Below are 21029 nucleotides of genomic sequence, written 5' to 3'. Positions count from 1 at the left end.
AATGTTCGAAAAAGTGTGGATTAGGCTAAGAAGTGGGAAACGTGAATCAGAAAATAATTGCGTGAATCAGAAAATAATGTTAGGCTGTAAGTGGTTTATTCATTCGAATGTTAATCCTCTATGTGCTGCATGGTGGCTTGTTCATTCAGGCTTCTCAGTTCTCAAAAAGGATTTTGAGCCGGATGATGAATGGGATTCTGCTGGATAAAGTTTTACTATTCGTTCAAATGTTGATATATTTCCTTATGAAATCGATTTATATAGCAATAGCACTTAGACTTATATACCGTTTTATAGTGCTTTATAGTCCTCTAACCTGTTTACAGAGTCAGCATATTGCCCCCAACAATTTGGGTCCTCATTTTACCACCTTGGAAGGATGGAAGGCTGAGTCATCTTGATTGCTATTTGCGACCTAAGACATTGAAAGAAGTGTTCTTAATTTCCTATGTGGTCATAGAAATTATTAGAATAAATAACTAGGAAATAGAAATCCAAAACCTGTTTTAAATGTATTTCACCACTGTTTTGTGTTCTTGATGGAATAGAATAGAATTCTTTATTGGCCAAATGTGATTGGACACACAAGGAATTTGTCTTGGTGCAAATGCTTTCAGTACAATAAAAGAAAATAGAAGTTCATTGATAGAAATTCATTGTCGGTTCTCTTGAATATCCTCCAGATGCAGAGAAGTCAACCTTCCTAATAAGATACCCCACTTTCTTCCCTGACATAGTGCTTTCATAAGATTGTCTTGTTATTTATTTATTTTTTTGCTTTTAGGATGGATTCTCAGTTAAATTATTCACTCTGTTTTTCTGGATCTTTGGTTTTCCATTTTTGATATATAACTTCACATTTCCTTTGGAATACAACAACAAAAACTAGGGTCAGACCCTCCCCAGTTAACCAGGACTTCATCTTAAAGATGTGTTCTTTCAATCTTTCAATCCTGTGTTTCATGTAACCTTTTCCCGTAAAGTTAGTTAAACTAATTTGGCATCTGGGCAAATTGTGTGAAGCTGCCTTTCTGTTATAGTATGACTTGGTTCCAAAAAGCAAGTACTGAAAAACAAAAAGTGAGCCAGGGTCATTTCCTTGGAATTTCATTTGATGTGAACTCAACCTTCATGCCATGAAGAATGTTGTTCCTACTCAGGATCATTTCACTCAGTACTATCCCGTATTTTTTCCTTTTCCTCCCTGAGGACCCTGACAAAATGTACATTTCTCTTTCTTAGGAGAAGCCATTTTTGGAACTTCCTCCTCTATGACTTCAGGTACTTAAAAACATACAAACTCAAAGACAAGAGTGAGGAACATCCTTAATGGCTAATTCCTAAATGTCTCAATATGAAGCACAAAAGATGTGTAAGAATTTGCTACTCCTCAGTCAGTATTTGGGAAGACATTCTGTAATTAGATATATCAGCTCTTTTTATTATAATTTTATTAAATATTTTTTTCAGAATAAAAACAATACACATTTTGAAGAGGAAATAATCCAAAGTAAGGTGATAAATGAACAAGAAAAAAGACTAATTAAACAAGGAAAGAAAAAATAGAGACAAAATAATACTTTATTTTTGCTTTCTAAGGTTACAGAGTTGTTTTCTCCTTTATATAATTTGCCCTTTTTAATAGTTAAATACAAGTTTAATTACAAGTTTATTTCTCTTTTTTTAGCATGGCGAGTTGACTGTGTCAAGAAGGCCGTCATCGTGAGTTGCTCTTCTCATTTCAACATGTGAGATGGATGATACTGTTATAAGCAAGAGAGGAAGAGAAAAGTTTGTTTCTGATGGGTACCTCTCCGTATTTGATAAGTTGAGTGAAGTTGATTCTTCCATTACATTTTGGCGCTGTGAGCAATGTACAAAATGCAAGGCCAGAATTCATACCAGAAATGGAAAAGAGGATCAACGGGCATTCCCTCTGGCTTTTAACAGCAAATGTGGAAGTGGTAAGATTTGTGACCAGGATGAAGTGTCGAGCTGAAGAGATAGTGGAAGGGATATCCCAAGTTACTCATACCTGTCTGGCTAATATGAGCCCAATGGTCTATGCTGCAGTACCTAGAACTTCAGTGTTGCAAAAAACTATCCAGCAGACATGAAAACAAATACAGGCAGCACCTTTGGACCCAGTGAGCTTGGATACCCTTGTATTACCCAAGGAATATAAGATCCATTCACCAACTCAGGGCATAGAAGAGCTCTTCTTGGCGATTTTGGAGAGGGATTGAGCAGGATAATATTTGGCAGAAGTAGTTGGTTATATATTCTGCAATCAGCTGACACCTGGTACGTGGATGGCACTTTTGCAGTTGCTCCCAAACTGTTTGCTCAGGTTTATGTGATCCTAGCAAAGTAGTATGAGGGCATACCTCCTGTGTTGTATGCGCTTCTGCCAAACAGTGCACTACATACAAATTGCTGTTCAACTTTGTGAAAATCCTAGTGGCTAACACCCAGCCGTGGATCATTCTCTGTGATTTTGACATGGCTACCATGAATGCCGTCAGGGAATGATTCCCAGAAGTGGCTCTAAAGGCTGTTTGTTTACCTCACTCGACATAAAGAAGCATTTGGTAAGAATTGGAGATGCCCATGAATTCAACACTGATGCAGTTTGCTATGAAAGCAAAAATGGTTTCAGCTTTGGCATTAGTGCCTGTCCTGGACTTGGAAGAATATGTTGCTGCTCTAGAAGAATATCTGCCAGGAGTGCTGCAACCTCTAACTGAACTCTGGTTCAAGGACAATTACATAGGTCATCCAAGCAGGAATGGGCAAGGAGGATGACCACGTTTGTTTGCAACAGCCATGTGGAATCTGTTTGACTGAACACAAAATGAGGAGGATTGTACGAACAATCTCTGAAGTCGCTCAACGGTGACTGCGTGCTCAATTGGGATTATACCATCCAAGTATTTGGAAGTTTATTGATGGTCTGTGGAAAGTCCAGAAAGACAGAGATGCGATTTATGAACAGTTCCTTTCAGGACATGGTCCTCCACTGAAACGGAAGAAATATTGCATGGCAGATAAACGCATTTGCTAGAATTGTCAGTGAATCTGGCAACCAAAACCCGCAGTGTGTTGAACATACATTGAACAATGTGGGAAGCTTAAAGAAACACTGAATATACCGTGTTTCTCCAACAATAAGCCTCCCCCAATAGGAAGTCCCAGCATGTTTTATAGGCATAAAATGAAATTAAGCCCCTCCCCCCAAATTAAGGCCTATTTTAAAACATGCGAAATGGGAAGGGCGGGGGGTTTGCCGTTAGGAGCACCCAGCGGGCAGCCATGCCTCGCCACCATTCTCCCTACTGTTGCCAAGTACTTTTGCTGCACACCCAGGTATGGTGCTGCCTGTGTTGACCTGTGTTGACAGGCAAGGCGACAGCAGTGCTGCTTCCCTGGCCGGTGGGTCTGGCAGAGAGAGCCCGAAGGCACCCATCCTTTCCACCCCTCGCCCAGCCTGTCCCTGTCCCCATGCATTTCCAAATGCGCCAGCAGCTCCAAATGCTGCAGCGGCAGGAGGGCCCACCTGTCGGCTGTGCTGGGCACCCCAGGCAAAGCTCTTCATGCTCTGCCTGGCGCTAGGCAGGGATGGCGGCTGGGCGCTTCTGGGGTGGTCCAATCCTGCGCTGCGGTCCTGGTGGGGGGCATGTGGGGTTGGGCTGTCCTCTCGGGCAGGGCATGCTTTGTCGTCGTAGGGTGTCATTTTTAAAAGAATGGGCTTTGCCTTCAAACGATGCCCAGGAAGGTGGCGGAATGCCTGAAGCCGAGTGTCTCCTCTGGGCTCTGGTTGCAGAGAGGAACTGGCCGGCCCTGTGTGGCTGTGCCAAACGCTGCGGTGATGCTCCAAATGCCGCGGTGGCATGGGGAGAAGGGAAAGGAATGGTGGCGGAAGGTCTCCCGATATAAAGTGCCCCACCAACACCGAGGTCAACATTCAAGCCATTGCCACCCGCCCACCTGAGGACGCAAGGGGGGCAAATTAACCCCCCAAAAGACGGCCTAGTCATTTTTTCGGGGCTCAAAAAAAAATAAGACCCAGCCTTATTATATGAGAAATACGGTACTTTTGCAATTGGGTAGTTTATCCAGGACTGTGTGTTCAGAACATTAAAGACTCTGAGGTCTGCATGGAACAATTGATCTGCCAACAGTAATGCGATATACTTTCATTTTGGGAAGCAGGCATATAATTTGGGTTTGTAGGCATACATCCTATAATCAGCCCAAAATAAAAAGCTATACGTACAGTTCTCAGCTGTTAAAGAGTTAATTCAAAGAGTAATGTTTTCGGCTTAGGAAAGCTTTGATTTTGATGCCACTATTCTATCAGTGTTGTAGTAGTGGTTGCAACCATCTAGTACTGTGATGAAATGGTGCTTCATATTATGGATCTAACATGCAGTTATTCACTGTTGCCTGCAACACTGAATGTTATAAATGTTGTCCCATTGCAGCATAGACGGAGTTAAGTCAATCTAATCAAATGGAACTCCATTGTTCAATGCTGAAATATACATAGATCATAGAAAGTATTTCATATAATGGGTAGCTGTGAATTTACCAATTCAATATGACAGAATATATATTGTGGCAAGATTTTCCCCATGTCATAATTTGTATGCCCATTCCAAGTTTTAAAGAGTGTGGAAATAGTTGACCAAACTAACATAATGTCCATCTCCAACATCTTTTTTATAATGTGATGATCAAAACTGGATGCAATTCTCTAGGTTTGGTCTTACTAAGGCTTTATAGAGTGATATTAGTACCTCACTTGATCTTGATTGTATCCCTTTGTTAATGCAATTTAGGATTGCATTAGCTTTTTGGGCTGCTGCTGTACACTGCTGGCTCATATTTAACACTTTTTCTCTTTGAGTAGCAATAGCACTTAGACTTATATACCACTTCACTGCTTTACAGCTCTAAGCGGTTCACAGATTCAGCATATTGCCCCCAACAAACTGGGTTCTCATTTTACTGACTTTGGAAGGATGGAAGGCTGAGTCAACCCTGAGCCTGGTGAGATTCAAACTGCCAAATTGCAGTCAGCAGAAGAAATGGATTTATCTGATAGTGGGCGCATTTGCAACCACCAAAACGCACCTAGCAGTTGCAACACAGTGCTGTCTCCTATTTAAGTACCGAAAGTTGTTCCACTAGGGCTCCAAAAATTTTTTCATAGTTAATAGCACCACCTACAGTACTTTATACCTGTGCATTTTTTTTCTTGCCTAGGTTTAACATTGAATTACATTTTGCTAGATAGGGCCCAGTGTTCAAATGTAAGATTTTGAATTTTGAGCCTACCTTCTGGGGCATGGTGGTTATTCCTGCAAACTTCTTGTCATCTGCAAATTTGATGAATTCCCCTTCTATCTCATCTAAATAGTTTATGAAGATTTTGAAGAGTACCAGGCGAAAGAAAGATTCTTGGGGTATCCCACTGTTTATTTTCCTCCATGTAGATCAGGAGGAATGTAAAACTCACATCATCACATTGTCATGTGATGTAACTTTTCCCCCCTTCTTTAAATTGGGGGTGGGTGTGGCTAGCACAGGATGCATCCAACCCGTAGGCTGCGAGTTTGATACCCCTGATGTAGTTCCATTGGACTACATCAGGTGGTATTTAGCAGGTTCTGACCAGTTCTAGAGAACCGGTAGCGGAAATTTTGAGTAGTTTGGAGAACCGGCAAATACCACCTCTGACAAGATTTTACAGTATTCTTCCCCTGCCACACCCACTAAGCCACACCCACAGAACCGGTAGTAAAAAAAATTGAATCCCACCATTGGACTACATGCTGAATGCGGTTTGTCAGCCACTTACGAATCCATTTAGTAGTCCGGCTGTCTACATTTGTTTAAACAAAATTAATTAAATATATGTGTGGTTACTATTAAGAGGTATAACTTTCTCTGTTGGTTATCTTAAAAATTAACTCTTACATTAGGGTGGGTATATTTCAGGCTTTCAGAGCCTCTTGAGAGGTTGAGGATTTTTATTCAAATGTTGCCCATTAATGGTCCCAGTTCAAACTGGAGGACCATTAATAAATAAAACAGCCTTTTTTTCCTCTCAGGGTATTTTGAGCTTTTTATTCCCTTTCCACTACTTTCTTTCCTTCTTTTTGCAATTCCACCTTTTCTGCAGTCAGGGATGAGACACCATGTTCCCCGTCTTCATTTCTCTACCAAGGAGCCTCCTTGTGAGGTAAAATTTCTGGAACAGCCACATCTTCCAGCTTTTCCTTCATTATGGAATGGGTCTACCTTCGATATTTCTTTTTCTTCAACATTGTTTTCTTTATTAGCTGCTGTCACTTGGTGGTAAAGCTACGGAATTGAGAGGGGCAGCTGAAAGCATAAAATTGCCACCTGTGGAAACGCTGGCACCTTTCTCGGTTGGAGAACCAGTCAGAAGAGCCTTTCAAATTCACTCCCATACCCATCATCCCTGCTCCCCCCCCTTTCACATCAGACACGGTCCTCTTTCCCGCTCTTTCTGGGAATGCTGGCGCTTTGCGAAAAATTCAACAGGGGGCGCTCTCAGCTTCAAAAGGAAACTGAGCATGCTCCGGGCGGGTTCGTCGAAAGAGGCGTGTCTGCTCTTTCTGCCCCCCCTCTCTGTGAGTGGGAGGTGGGGTCTTTGCAAAGGCTGCCGGGAAGTCTTTGCGGAGACGTGGAGTCCGACGTGAGTGCCGAATTCTGAGAGTGGCGGATCTGCCGGTGCAAAGCGGTACTGCGCTGGAGGGATGCGTGGACAGGGGCCAAGTCGGAATCCGGGGTTGAAATCCGGAGTCCCATGTTCCCCTGCCGCCCGTTCCCATGCAGGGGCGGGGAGGAAAGGAAAGAAAATTGGGGTCCAAAAAGTGAAGGGGTGGTTCCCCCTCCATTTTCTGGGCGAGCTTCTGCATGGAAAGAAGGAGAGGCTGGCTGGAAGTCCTCCTGCTGGCTCTGGGTGGAAGGACTCGGGTGCGAGGACTGGAACTGGGTTGCTGCTTCCCAGTCTTCCCCCAGAAAAGACGTTGGAGGGATGGAGGTGTAAAAGTGGGGCTGAGATGCAGCATTCACACCGTGTGCCCGATGAGGCCGTTGTTTCTCAATCTTCTTGAGAGTCTGGGAGTTGAAGTCCACCCGTCTTCATTTGGCCGTGTTTGAAAAAGCGTGGATTAGGCTAAGAAGCGGGGAAACATGTTTGTAGGAGTTCTACGAATCAGGAAATCATGTTAGGCTGTAAATGGTTGATTAATTGGGGTGTTAGTCCTATGGGTATTGGATGGTGGCTTATTCGTTCAGGCTTCTCGAGTTCCCAAAGAGATTTTGGGCCGGATGATGAATGGGATTCTGCTGGATAAAGTTTTACTATAACTTACTATAACTTCAAATATTCTATAACTTCATATTTCCTTATAAAATCGATTTATATAAGTCTTATCTCAACTGCTGTTTTGTGACCTGAGAGTATTGTTTAAAGGATTGTTCTTAACTCTCTTGAAAACATTAGAATAAATAACTAGGAAATAGAAATCTAAAACATACTTTAAATGTATTTGCCCAGAATTTTGAGTCTTTGACAGAAGTTGATCAAGAAGAATGTGTCAGAAAATACCCCAGCTGCAGAAAAGTCAGATTAGCTAATAAGATTCTCTATTTTCTTCCCGGACATTAGTGATTTTATAAGATTTTCTTGTTATTTTTTTCTTTGGGAATGGACTCTTGCTAGTTAACTTAGTCATCCTTTTTTTCGCTTGCCTGGACTCTTCCCTTTCCTGCAACTTTTAAAGACAAAAAATGAACTAGGGTCAGATCCTCCATGCTTGAATTTTGCCCATACAGTTGGTTAACCAGTTTGGACTCAGGGCAAATTGTGTGAAGCAGCCTTCGTGTTGTATGATGACCCAAAAAGCAAACCCTGAAAAATAGAAAATGAGCATCCCTAAGCCAGGGATATTTCCTTCGCATTTCATTTGATGTGAACTCAACCTTCCTGGCATTGTTAGAATATTGTTCCTTCATTATTTCACTCAGTATTATTCCATGTTAGGGGTCTTCTTCCATTTCCTCAGTGAGACCTCTGACAAAAGCTAATTTTTCATTTCTTGAGTAAGCCATTTTTGGAACTTCCTCCTTATCTCTTCTCTATGGCTCCAGGTACTTATAAACAAACAAACAAACTTAAAAAAAGAGAGTGAAGCGACAAACTTCCTAACAACAAAAAGTTAACTCTTGGGTGAAGAGCGGATAGCCTTTGTGGTCAACTCTGCAGGTACAGGAATAGTCCTATGGATTGAAAGGTGTCCACAAGATTCCTCAGACCTATTTGGAATTTCCTTATGGGACAGACAAAGGATGCAAAAACAACCATTAGCAAGTGAGGGAACTGGAAAAGGTGCTTCGGCTGTTCTGCCAGGTAGCTGTGGGAAGCGCTAGGGAAGAGCTGGGCAGAAGATCCTGGAAAACAAAATCATCATCAGAGGTTCAGCCCTGGAACTTTAAAGACACCCTATACCAGAAGGCTGAAGGTCCCTGAGGACTTTGCAGCCGACTCTACAACTTTTATAGTCAATGGCTGAGGTTAGAAGGCACACTAAAACCCAAATGTTGGACCTGGTTTTTCTGGAGCAGTTCCTGGCCCTTCTGCCCCTGCTGATTAAGAGCTGGGTGTGGGAGTGTGGAGCAGAGACCAGCTCTCAAGTGGTGGCCCTGGCGGAAGGCTTCCTCCTGAGTCAGGGAGAAGAGCAGAAGGAACAAGTGAAATTGCAGGTGATAGACCTTCATCTTGGAAGTCCAGAAGAGGATAAAGAATGTGCTCAAATTCTTCACCCCTCTCTTCTATACTTCTCTCGTCTTCATAACGTGGATATGTTCCACCAGTTCTTGTAGGACATTGTTCCATTATCTATTCTAGAATATACAGATAGTCCTTAACTTATTACAGTTCATTTATTGACTCTTCAAAGTTATGGCACTGAAAAAAGGGACGACCATTTTTCATGTTTACGACCATTGCAGCATCCTCATGATCACATGATCAAAATTCAGGTATTTGGGAACTAGTTCATATTTATGACAGTTGCAGTGTTCTGAGGTCATCTTAACAGCTTTGGTGACCTTCTGACAAGCAAAGTCAGTGGGATAGCTGTGTGACTAACTTAACAATTGCAATGATTCACTTTAACATATTGGGGCATTAAAGTTGTTTTTAGAGAATAAGTATCCACCTCATGTTGTGTGATGTCTTACTTATTTTTTCTCCTCCCTCCTATTTCAAGTCTTTTACTCTGCAGACCAGAGATCCTATGAGAAGGAGGAATGTATCAAATCCCACTCGGGAGCGGTTTTCCAGGAGGATCTATCAGGAATCCACAAATCAGGACATCTCAGATGGTAATCAAAAGTCCACCTATTCCCAGGAGAGGTCCCAGCTGTGTTACCTTCTCTATCTCCTTCTGTAGAACGCCTTCTGCTATTTTATTAATTATTCATTTAAAAATTCTGTCATTTTGGCAGCCAAAAGTACTTCGTTAAACACTTCCAGCATCAGAGGCCCTACTAAATCTATTGTGGCTTTATACAATTCTACTGGAATCCCATCTGGACCAGGGGATTTATTATTACATTGATTTTCCATTGCAGATTTTAACTCAGACCATGTAATATCCTTATTTAGTAATTCTTTGTCTCCTTCCCCTATTGTTTTATCATTCGTATTCTCCAGATAAGTTCTTATTTTATCCTCATTAATTTCTTCTTTTTTATATAATCTTTGAAAATAGTTTAATATAATATCCTTTTTCTTCTCAATCTCATGTTGTGGGATGCCTTTCTCGTCTATTAATTGGTGTATCAATCTCTTTTCTTTTTCTTTTTTAAGTTTATAAGATAGCCATCTTCCTGGTTTATTGGCGTGTTCAAAATAATTTTGTTTGGACCTTCTCAAGCTATCTTGTTCAATTAAATTCAGCTTATGTTTGGCTAGTATTAACTGATTTTGTAGTCCTTGGATCTTAGGGGTTTTTTGTAATTGTATTTCTAAGTCTTGGATTTGTTGTTGTAACACGTTTTGTTGGGCATAAATTCTCTTGTTTCTCATAGCATTATAGGAAATTGTTGTGCCTCTTATAATTGCTTTCATAGTATCCCAAATGTTCTGTTTTGAAGTTGTTTCATTATTATTATCTTTTAGAAAATAGTTTAGCTCCTCTTTCAGTTTATTAATATACTCTTCTTCGTTTACAATTTGGTTGTTTAGTGTCCATCTTTTTTTTATTCGTCTCCTATCTCTCCAAATTAGCTGTATTGGGTTATGATCAGCCCATTCATTTGGTAGGATTTTGATTTCTTTTATTTCATTAGCCAAGTCCAAATCCATCCAAGCCATATCTATTCTGGTCCAAGTCTTATGTGGGTTAGAATAGTATGTAAATTGTTTTCCTTCAGGATTCCGTTCCCTCCATAGATCTTTTAAATTTAGCTCTCTCAACATTTCCTTACATGCCGCAGAAAGTTCCCTTTTCCCTTTCTTGTTTTTCCCCATATTACTATGGTCTTTCTGGTAGTCTGCAATGGAGTTAAAATCGCCAATCAAGCAAATGTTTCTTTTTTCAAAGCCTACTATTTTTTGGTGAAGGTGTTTAAAAAATTTCCCCTGGTCATCATTTGGGGCATAGATTGCTACAAGTAAAAATGTGATATGGTTTATCCAAACTTGTATAACCAGAGTTCTTCCTTTGGGATCCGACCAGATTAATTCTGCCTTTACATCTTGTTTTACGTAAATTGCAATTCCTTTTTTCTTGTGTTTGTCGGCCGGTGCTGTAAAAGTTTACCTAATTTTGGACAAATTAGATGTCTTTCGTCATTTTTCAAATATGTGTCTCTTGAAGACATATTATATCTGCGTTATGTTGAATAAGTTTTGAGAATATCCTTTTTCTTTTTGATAATGAATTTAATCCGTTTATATTGATGGAGAGCAACTTCTTCCCCTCCACCATTTATCTACTTCTGCTTAGATTTTTGCCTAGTAATGATTCGGTTCTCTTGTTGTTGTTGTTGTTGTGGGATTTGCTCTTCTCTCCCATGTTGTGGATTATCACTTCCTAAAATTAGAGAAAGTCGTTCCTTTTGGGTTCTGTGATAATATCGGACCTCCTGTGGTCTTGTTTTAGGTTCTTCTTTGGTGGGTTGACTATTCTTATCTGTGAGCTGTTGATGAAAAACTTGGGCCTGTTCTATCGATTCTATTTTGATTTTCCTCTCTTTCCATGTAATTAACATCCCTTCCGGGATTAACCATTTAAAATGGATTCCTTCTTTATTTAAATCATTAGCTAAAAATTTATAATCTTGTCTTATCATCCTCACTCTCTTTGGAATTTGTTTTAAAATCCTAATTTCTCTGCCTTTATATGATATTGTTTCCTCCCTAGACATTTTCAAAATTAAATCCCTCAGACATCTCCTAGAGAAGCGGATATGAATTTCTCTTGGACAGTTGTTACGCCTGGCGTAGCTTGTGCTAACCCTATATACCTCATCAAACTCTTTAATTAGATCATCTTTTTCCTTTCCTAGCCATTCAGCCAATATTTCTGCCATCAAATGTTCCAATTCTTCATTTTGGCTTCCGCCACATTCTGGAATCTTAAATACGCCATTGCTTTGTCCATCTCGAGGTGGATCAGAGAGTCTTCCGTTTCTCTAAGTACATTTTTAAATTCCTCATCCATCCTTTCAAAGTTAGTCTCCATGCCTGTTGTTCTACTCTCTATATCTTTTATTTTCACTTCGTTTCTCTCCATGGCCTGCTGTAGAGACCCTATCTTACCCTCCACCTTCGATATATCCGCTTTCATTTCAGCCTTCAGTTTCCCCATCTCATCTTTCAATTCGCTTATATCTGCTCTAGTTTCTTTGTGATTTTTAATCATCATTTCTTGCATTTTAGATATAGCTTCCTGCAAGGCTAATATGGAAGTTTGTATATTAATATTGGGGACATTGGGCTGCTTTTCCCTATTAAAGACTCCTCGATAGTTTTTTGAGATGTTGGTGGGGTGGCTGTCAATGTAGTCGATAGGGTCGGGATAGCCTTCTTTCCTGTTTTTAAGGCCATAGTTGTTGTGGATGTCATCTCTCTAAGTATTTGTTTTTGTTGATGCACAATTTTAAATATATTATCCCAAATCACCATTCAGTATTTGGGTCCTGTACTTGAAAGACTATTCACGTAGTTCAATTTTATATCTCACTCCACAGTCTTTTCCCCTATATCATAAATAGATATCTGCAACAATATTCTAGTCTATGTAATAAGAAAATTGGTCAGCAATAGTACATCAATTAGCACTTTAAGGGCTTAATCTTAAATGTCATAAGTAGTCTAAATAATTTATAAATAGATTATATCAACAAAGTTTATCCCTTTTTACTATTAATACAACAGTAAACTCTTAACTCTTTGATAATAGTGTATCCTCCTCTTCCCCCCCCCCCCCAAGTAAGTAGAATTATGTAAAGTATTTAGGAGATACAATAGGGAGGCAGGGGGCTAGATAATAAGAGAAGGGGTAGAAGAGAGATTACCACAGCTTCAGAAAATCAACAAACAAACAACAAGGAAGTCATCTTAAAGAGAAAATAGTACCCACTTAGTAAACTTAAGTAGTACCACGTAATAAAGAAAGCAAATTGGGTGAGTTAAAGTTCCATCTTCCAGCTAGAGGTTTCTTTTCAGCCTTCCAATCAGCAAATGGTGAAATGTGCTGACTAATCTGCAGTCCCAAAACCGTCTTTCCCAGCCTACTGTTCGCCTCTGCCTTCTTCCTCTTGCTGCTGCTTCTTCCTTTGCTTTCCAACTTTTAAATCCACATACAAATCTTCCAAAGTCCAATATAATGCTCAATTTATCTTCTCCCCAATATTAAGTAGATGTAATAGTCATGTTATGCTCAGATCTGAGGATTCATAAGACTCAATCAATGTCAATATTCTTTCACCTCCATCGCCTCCCTCTTCTCAAATAGAGTCAAAAAAAAAGGTCCAAGAATCAAATAAAGCCCCTCACCAGTTCCGGACCTCCGATCTCCAGGTTTTAGCAATCTCCCTTTTTCCCCAAAGCTTCCCCTTCGCTCTCCATTATAATCTTTCCATTTTCCCAATTGCTTTTCTGGCCGCTCTCCGCCCGACTTCCAAGAGGTGCTTATCACAACCAGGAGAGAAGAATTTATGCTATCATTCTTCTGTCATTCTACTCCCTTCAGACTTCAAAGAATCCAAGATATAAACCGTTTCTCTGTTCCTGTTACTCGATCTCGCAGGCTGTCACTGCTTTGCTTATTCACTCAAGTGGCAGACCGGATTGGAAGCCGCCATAAAATGACAGCTTACTCTTTAGCGCCGAGCTCGGGAGCTTCCCTCTTCACTGTCGGGGAGTTGCCTTCCCCCCTCTGCAGCTCGAGGATCTCCACGTTGACACGAACCTCTCCGGGGTTCATGTATCCCTGGGGGATCGCTCCTGACGCCAGAAAAGGTGTTCGAAGCCTGCACCAGACTTCTTCACCTCCGTTCTCCTGTCCTGCCACTCTGCTTGGAGGGAGGCGTTGATTGCGTTAATTCCGAAGGAGGATGTGGATGCCAGATATATCAACAATTATAGACCAATCTCACTTTTAAACGCCGACTATAAATTATTTACCTCAATTATAGCGAATAGAGTAAAACAAGTTTTAAATTTATACATTCATGAAGATCAAAATGGTTTCCTTCCATTCCGCCAAATTAAAAACAATTTAAGAACCGTTATTGATGTCTTAGAATATTATGAAGCTCATCCAGAGAAACAATTTACACTCATGTTTCTAGATGCGGAGAAAGCATTCGATAACTTACATTGGCACTTTTTAATACAAAAAATCTATAACATGAATCTGGGCACTAAATTCGAGAATATTATCACAACAATTTACAATACCCAACAAGCCAATATACTAATTAATGGTGAACAAACAGGCCCACTAAGCATTGAAAAGGGCGTTAGACAGGGTTGCCCTCTCTCACCCCTCTTATTTATATTTGCTTTAGAATCATTGTTAACGCGGATAAGACAAAATTCTGAAATCCAAGGAGTTAGGGTCAAAGCAGAGGAATATAAATTACAGGCGTTTGCAGACGATATGGTTTTCTTCCTAGAGGATCCCATGGAAAAAGGACATAATCTAATAAAAGAACTAGAACAATACGGCTCAGTAGCAGGATTAAAGATTAACAGAAATAAGACGAAATTACTGACTAAAAATCTAACAGAGAACCAGAGGAAAGAATTAGAAAAAACCATGGGGATACAGGCAACAAAAAAGGTCAAATATTTAGGCATATGGTTAACACCACATAGTAAATCACTCAAAGAGAATAATTATGATAAACTGTTACAGCAAATTAAGAAAGATCTAGAATCTTGGAATAAGTTGCAGCTTTCTCTACTGGGCAGGATTGCCACAATCAAAATGAACATCTTACCAAAACTCCTTTACTTATTCCAGACAATCCCAATAAAATTACCAAAAATTTTTTTTGATGATATAAATAAGGTAACTCTTAAATTTATTTGGCAAGGGAAAAAGCTAGAATCAGTATTAAGGCCTTACAAGATGCAAAAAGTAGAGGTGGGCTAGCGCCCAAACTGGGAATTATATTATTGGGCAGCCAACTTATTATGGTTAAAAGACTGGGTCAATTTACGGAACAAAAGAACTCTAGTCTTGGAAGGGCACGACCTTCAGAGAGGATGGCACGCATTTCTATGGGATGTGGGGAAAACTAAACAGGCGTACTTTCATAGACATCTTATTAGAGATTCACTATTAACTAATTGGAAAAAATATGTAAAAAACATTATTTAAAAATTCCGATTTGGCTTTCAACAATGGAGGCAATGGTTCATCCCAACAATTTGGATATAACAAAAACGACTAAATATAAAGATTTATTAGACCCTTTAGGGAAATTAAGAACTCGACAGGACTTACAGGAACAGGGATTTAAAATTGATCAGTGGTTATATATACAAATCCATAGTAGATACAAACAAGATATCAAAGAGTTTGGAATCTATAGCAAATTACAACACTTAGATAAAATCTTATTAGGATCAAATAAAAAGAATATCTCTAAATTTTATAAATATTTATTGGAGGTAGAATTAGAGCAAGAGATAGTGAAAGGGAACATGATAATGTGGAGTAAGAATATTGGAAGAAGCATTACATTAACAATGGGAAAAGATCTGGAATAGAATCATTAAGATTACGAAATCTGCGGCGTACAAAGAAAATATGTATAAAATGTTATATAGATGGCACTTATCCCCTTCGAGGTTAGCGAAAATGAACCCAAACTCTAGTCCAAAATGTTGGAAATGTAAAAACATAGAGGGAACCTACTTTCATATGTGGTGGACCTGTAAAGAAGCCCAGAAATACTGGCAAAAAATTAGAAAATGGCTGGAGGAGATAACCAAAGAACAAATCGAATACAAACCAGAGTTCTTCCTACTAGGGATCTCTGATAAACATTTTCCTAAAAAGACGAAATATATAATAATTCATATTCTAACTGCAGCCAGATTAGCATTTGCCCAGTGCTGGAAATCATCCTGTTTACCTACAGATCAATTGGTCATTCAGAAAATATGTGACTGCGCAGAAATGGGCAATTTAACCATAGCTCTTAAAAATAAAGAGTCTTCAGCATTTGATAATAATTGGAATGCGTGGTATAATTGGTTATATCAGAGATAAACTGTTCAAGGAATAATGGGTAATTTAAGCATAAATAGTAATAAGATGTGTATATTTAAAGTAAGGTAGGAGAATTGGATCTTGCAGACTGTCAAAAAGAATATCTGTTTGGTTTTAATGTATTTTCTTTTTTCTTCCGTCTCTTTGTTTTTTTTCTCTTTTATACTTCTTTTTCTCCTTTCTCGGTCGCAAGACTGAGCATTTTTTCTTTTTCTTTTCCTCTCTCTTTCTCTTCTTTCTTTCTTCTTTTTTTCTCTCTGTTGCATATGTAATGTTGTTATGTTATTTTTTAATTGTAAATTCAATAAAATTTATAAAAATAAAAATAAAAATAAAAATTCTGTCTCCCTCACAGGGAGTCATACAATGAATTTGACTCCTTTTTATGGTAGTGCTGAAAGACCGGTTGAAGCTCCAACTCAAGTAAGAGAGACGATAATAATAATTTAAAAAATCACAAAATTAGTGTTTGCTGAATAACTCTAGCAGTAGTACTTATATACCACTTCAGTGCTTCAGTCCTCTCTAAGCGTTTTACAGAGTCGGCATATTGTCCCCAACGATATGTGTCCTCATTTTACCGACCCAGGAAGGATGGAAGGCTGAGTCAACTTTGAGCCGGTGAGATTCAAAGTGCCAAATTGCTGGCAGTCAGCAGAAGTAGCCTTCAGTACTGTATTCTAACCACTGTTCCACCATGGCTCTTTTTAATAGAATGGTGATCCTGGTAGTAATTCTTTGACATTGAATTGTGGAAGACTGCTGAATAATAACTAAAACAATCACACTGACACCCTACACTTTTGAAAAGGCCTTGTTTATAACCAGCGACTATAACCAGTCTTTAAAATCATCCTTCTTTGTGTTCTGTTGTCATTCAGGAGGGTTTTGTGTCCTTTAAGGAGGTGGCTGTGTATTTCTCTGAAGAGGAGTGGTCTCAGCTGAATGTTGACCAAAAAGCACTGTATTGGGAAGTCATGCTGGAAAATCATAGGAACGTTGCCTCTTTGGGTAAGACTTTGCCAGAAATTTTATACAAAAAAGTACAAATTTGGAAAAGGAAATAAAGAAGATAAAATAATGTGATTAATGAATTAGAAAAAAGTATGATGAAATTTTTTTAAAAAAAGACAAAGTAATGAAGTTATATTCCTCCCTCCTCTTTCTAAGTTTACATCATTATTTCCTCCTTTACATAATTTATCCTTTCTAATCCTCAAGTACAAATTTGATCACAAGTTCATTTTTTTTCATTTTTTTTTCAGCTAAAGTCCATCAGGGGCCTCCAATCACTAATAAATATTGACATATCACATCTGTCTAATCGGAGTCAATTTAGTCATCATTGAGTAAATTTAGTCATTTTCCCCAACCATTGTAGTTATTGTAGAGTTCATTTTTTATATGTAAGTCTTACTATGGCTATCATACTCAGAAACAATCTTCTATGACTGTTGATTGGTGCCAACATAGTGTTCTGTTTTCAGTTGGATATTGATCTTTAAAGTTCTCTGTATCACTGAATGTCTTTAAATCCAAACTTTTCTAGCTTTTATACAAAGCCACCAAAGCATGACAAAATGATCATTGTCTGCATTTCCAACATAAGTTTGAGGTACATTTATACACTTTTGAATCTTTTTCTGTTGATTTTTGTATTCCTCTGTTTTGTTTTTCACAATTCATATTTATCTTTTCTACAAAATGAGATTCAAAATCTGCTTTATGTAGTTGAACAATATAGTTCCCTTTATTTGCCTAGAATATTTCTGATAAAATGAAAACTACAGTATATTGTTCTTGACTTAATTTGGTATTCCCGCAGCTCAAGTTTTAATGCCTCTCTATAGGTTATCCATTGTCTTTTCTTGCTGTTTTTTTTTCCTGCTGAAAGCCATTAGGATGTTTTGAGGCACAGCCTGAGTTGATATCTGTTTCATATTCTCAATGTGGCATTTCTAACATGATGATTTTAAAATCTAGATTGATCCTATATTTATTGTACCACAAATAGCCATGACATCCTGCATTTTTAGTTCTAAGACCCTCTTATTTCTGAGCAATTCCGACTTCTTATCCAAACTGCACAGCAGAATACATAGTTCAATTTCAGATTGGGAAACAAATATTTCCATTTCCTTCAAAACTTAGATAATTCAATATTTAATCCATGTTTTTTTCCTTGCCATACAAACCTAGATGTATCTTCCAAAATTTTAATCAAGAAAGTTCAGATCAAATTTTTGAAGGACCTCTCTGCATCGATGAAGTTTGAAGCAGTTATTCATTATATACAAACTTCCTATGCTTTGCTTTTTTTCCCCTCATGTTATTTTCATTTTTCTTTTCCTGTGAAGGTAATGACAGTGAAGAAGATGAAAAGTCCAGGGAGTTATTCCAAATGCTCAGTCGTGGATACAATATGAAGAACCCTACAGTTCTAATGGAAGTAGAAAGCCGTGAGAGAAGCCATTCTAATTGCAATCAGGAATGTTCATCTGATGTTCATGCATCAATGAAAGCCTCTGTGGCCCAGGAAGGAAAAATAAAAAAGAAATATATTGGAAAATATACAAAACTATTCATAAACAAATTAGATGTAGCTAAACATCAAACCCAAATGGAAGGAGAAGATTTTATATATGGAGACAATGGAAATACTTATAAATGGACTCTGTCTCTTCCCCATCAAAATGGGTCCAATAGATCTCAAAAAAGTATCCACACAGGAAAGAAGCCACATAAATGCATGGAGTGTGGAAAGAGCTTTAGTAGGAACACTTCCCTTACATGTCATAAGAGGATCCACACAGGAGAGAAACCCTATAAATGCCTGGAGTGTGGAAAGAGATTCACTTTTAGTACTTCTCTTACTTCGCATTCCCGGATCCATACAGGAGAGAAGCCATATAAATGCATGGAGTGTGGACAGAGCTTTACTTCGAGCAACAGTCTTGCTTCCCATAAAAGGATCCATACAGGGGAAAAGCCGTATAAATGCATGGAGTGTGGAAAAAGCTTCTCCCTTAGCAGTTCTCTTACTTCGCATTACCGGATCCATACAGGGGAGAAGCCCTATAAATGCATGGAGTGTGGAAAGAGCTTCTCTCTTAGCAGTTCTCTTACTTCGCATTACCGGATCCATACAGGGGAGAAGCCCTATAAATGCATGGAATGTGGAAAGGCCTTTACTCGGAGAAGGAGTCTTACTTCCCATAAAAGGATCCAGCAACGGAATAAGATGTATAAATGCAAGGACTGTGGAAAGAGCTTTTCTACAAACTGTCAACTTACAGGTCATAAGAAGATCCACATAGGAGAGAAGCCCTATGAATGTATGGAGTACGCAAACAGCTTCAGCTCACTCAGAAATCCTTTACATGAAAGAATCCACGCAGGGCAAAGGCCTTATAAATGCATGGAGTGTGGAAAGTCCTTTATACAGAGAATTCATCTAAGTTCACATACAAGAATCCACACAGCAGAGAAGCCCTATAAGTGCATGGAATGTGGAAAGAGCTTCTTATCCAGTAATTCTCTTACTTCCCATTACTCGATCCATACAGGGGAGAAGCCATATAAGTGCACAGAATGTGGAAAGAGCTTCTCTCAAAGTTCTTCTCTTTCTCTTCATCAACGGATTCACACAGGAGAAAAGCCCTATAAATGCATAGAATGTGGAAAGAGTTTCCCTAAGAACAGTGATCTTATTATACATTCAAAGATCCATACAGGGGAGAAGCCACATAAATGCCTGGAGTGTGGAAAGAGCTTTGTTAAGAACAGTCAACTTATTTACCATAGTAGGGTCCATACAGGGGAGAAGCCCTATAAATGCATGGAATGTGGAAAGAGCTTCCCTAAGAACAGTGATCTTATTGCACATATAAAGATCCACACAGAGGAGAAGCCGCATAAATGCATAGTGTGTGGAAAGAGCTTTATTAAGAACAGTCAACTTATTTACCATAGTAGGATCCATACAGGGGAGAAGCCCTATAAATGCATGGAGTGTGGAAAATGCTTTACTGCCAGTAGTAATCTTCTTGCCCATAAAAAGACACACACAGGGGAGAAGCCTTATAAATGCACTGAATGTGGAAAGGGTTTTTCTACAAACAGTTATGTTAATATCCATAAAAGGATCCACACAGGGGAGAAGCCTTATAAATGTACGGTGTGTGGGAAAGGTTTTATTATGAACCGTTCTCTTAATGCCCACATAAGGACCCACATAGTGTAGAATCCATATAAATCTGTGAAATCTGGAAAAAGGTTCAAGATGAACAGTGCCTGAATGTTCTCTATACAGATACATTTTGGTGAGAATATGTTTAAATGTTAGGTTTAATGACTGAAATATATACATTTTCTAATTACATTTACTGAATTAGAAAAGAGGTTTTTTTTTGAGTCTGATGTTGACAACTAGAAGCTCCAGAGAGATGAATTTACCAATGGAAACCAAATGCTAGCCATGTTTTAATTACAAACAGTGAATTTTTGTAGCTACTGTCATTTGAAGGTCAGCAATGCCATTTCACGTAAATAAAGGAACATCTTCCTTTCTTCATGTTTATCGCATTTTCGATTGGATCATAAGAAAGCCTTAATCCCTAATAAAAGGTTAATTTTTGAGATCAAGCATACAGCTTAGCTAGTAAAATATAATTCAATCTATTATATGGGAAAGCTATAAATCAGGGAAGACATGTAGGAGTTATAACTAAATGTGAATTACCAAAGTTCAAGTGATGCTATAGAAGATACCTTATGAACAGAACAGTTTAAGTAGCAATTGTTTTTCAGTTAAGCTGTGTATAGCTGTCATTAGAAATATAATGAATTGCAAAATTTTGAAATGAAACGGCTTGGGATATTGTGCTAAATTACAAGAATGTTAAAAAGAAACATCTGGTGACTGGGTAACCTCAGATACTCTAACTTAATTCTTAATGCTACAAAAAACTCACTGGATTTAGTCTCCAACTCTGTGTATTCAGTTTGGACAAAGGGCTCACATGAGAATGTATCTCTTCAAGACAAAACATTTTAAATCTTTCTCCCTCTATAGCAGAAATGAGAATGGGAATTTAGTCTGCAGTGTGAAGAGATGAGAAAATAATCCAACTCTTCAATTCACTATGAATAACAGAGCTAATCAATCATTATAGATACGGAAGGAGGGAACTT

At 38.7% G+C, this 21029-nt stretch overlaps 1 protein-coding gene across 1 annotated transcript; it reads left to right on the top strand.

Moving 5' to 3' along the window:
- Positions 1-6709: 6709 nt before the first annotated feature.
- On the top strand, positions 6710-20404 carry LOC148126578 (uncharacterized). Its single transcript, XM_087927998.1, is given in 5 exon segments — positions 6710-6772; positions 9309-9423; positions 16718-16847; positions 18194-20003; positions 20005-20404. Coding segments are annotated over 4 exon segments (2049 nt in total). The 5' UTR covers positions 6710-6772; positions 9309-9348; the 3' UTR covers positions 20039-20404.
- Positions 20405-21029: the final 625 nt, after the last annotated feature.

The sequence above is a fragment of the Pseudonaja textilis genome, chromosome 2, assembly GCF_049901715.1.
Source record: "Pseudonaja textilis isolate UNSWEBS1 chromosome 2, rPseTex1.2, whole genome shotgun sequence".
NCBI classification, from domain to species: Eukaryota; Metazoa; Chordata; class Lepidosauria; order Squamata; family Elapidae; genus Pseudonaja; species Pseudonaja textilis.
This window is presented reverse-complemented; position numbering and strand designations above follow the sequence as displayed.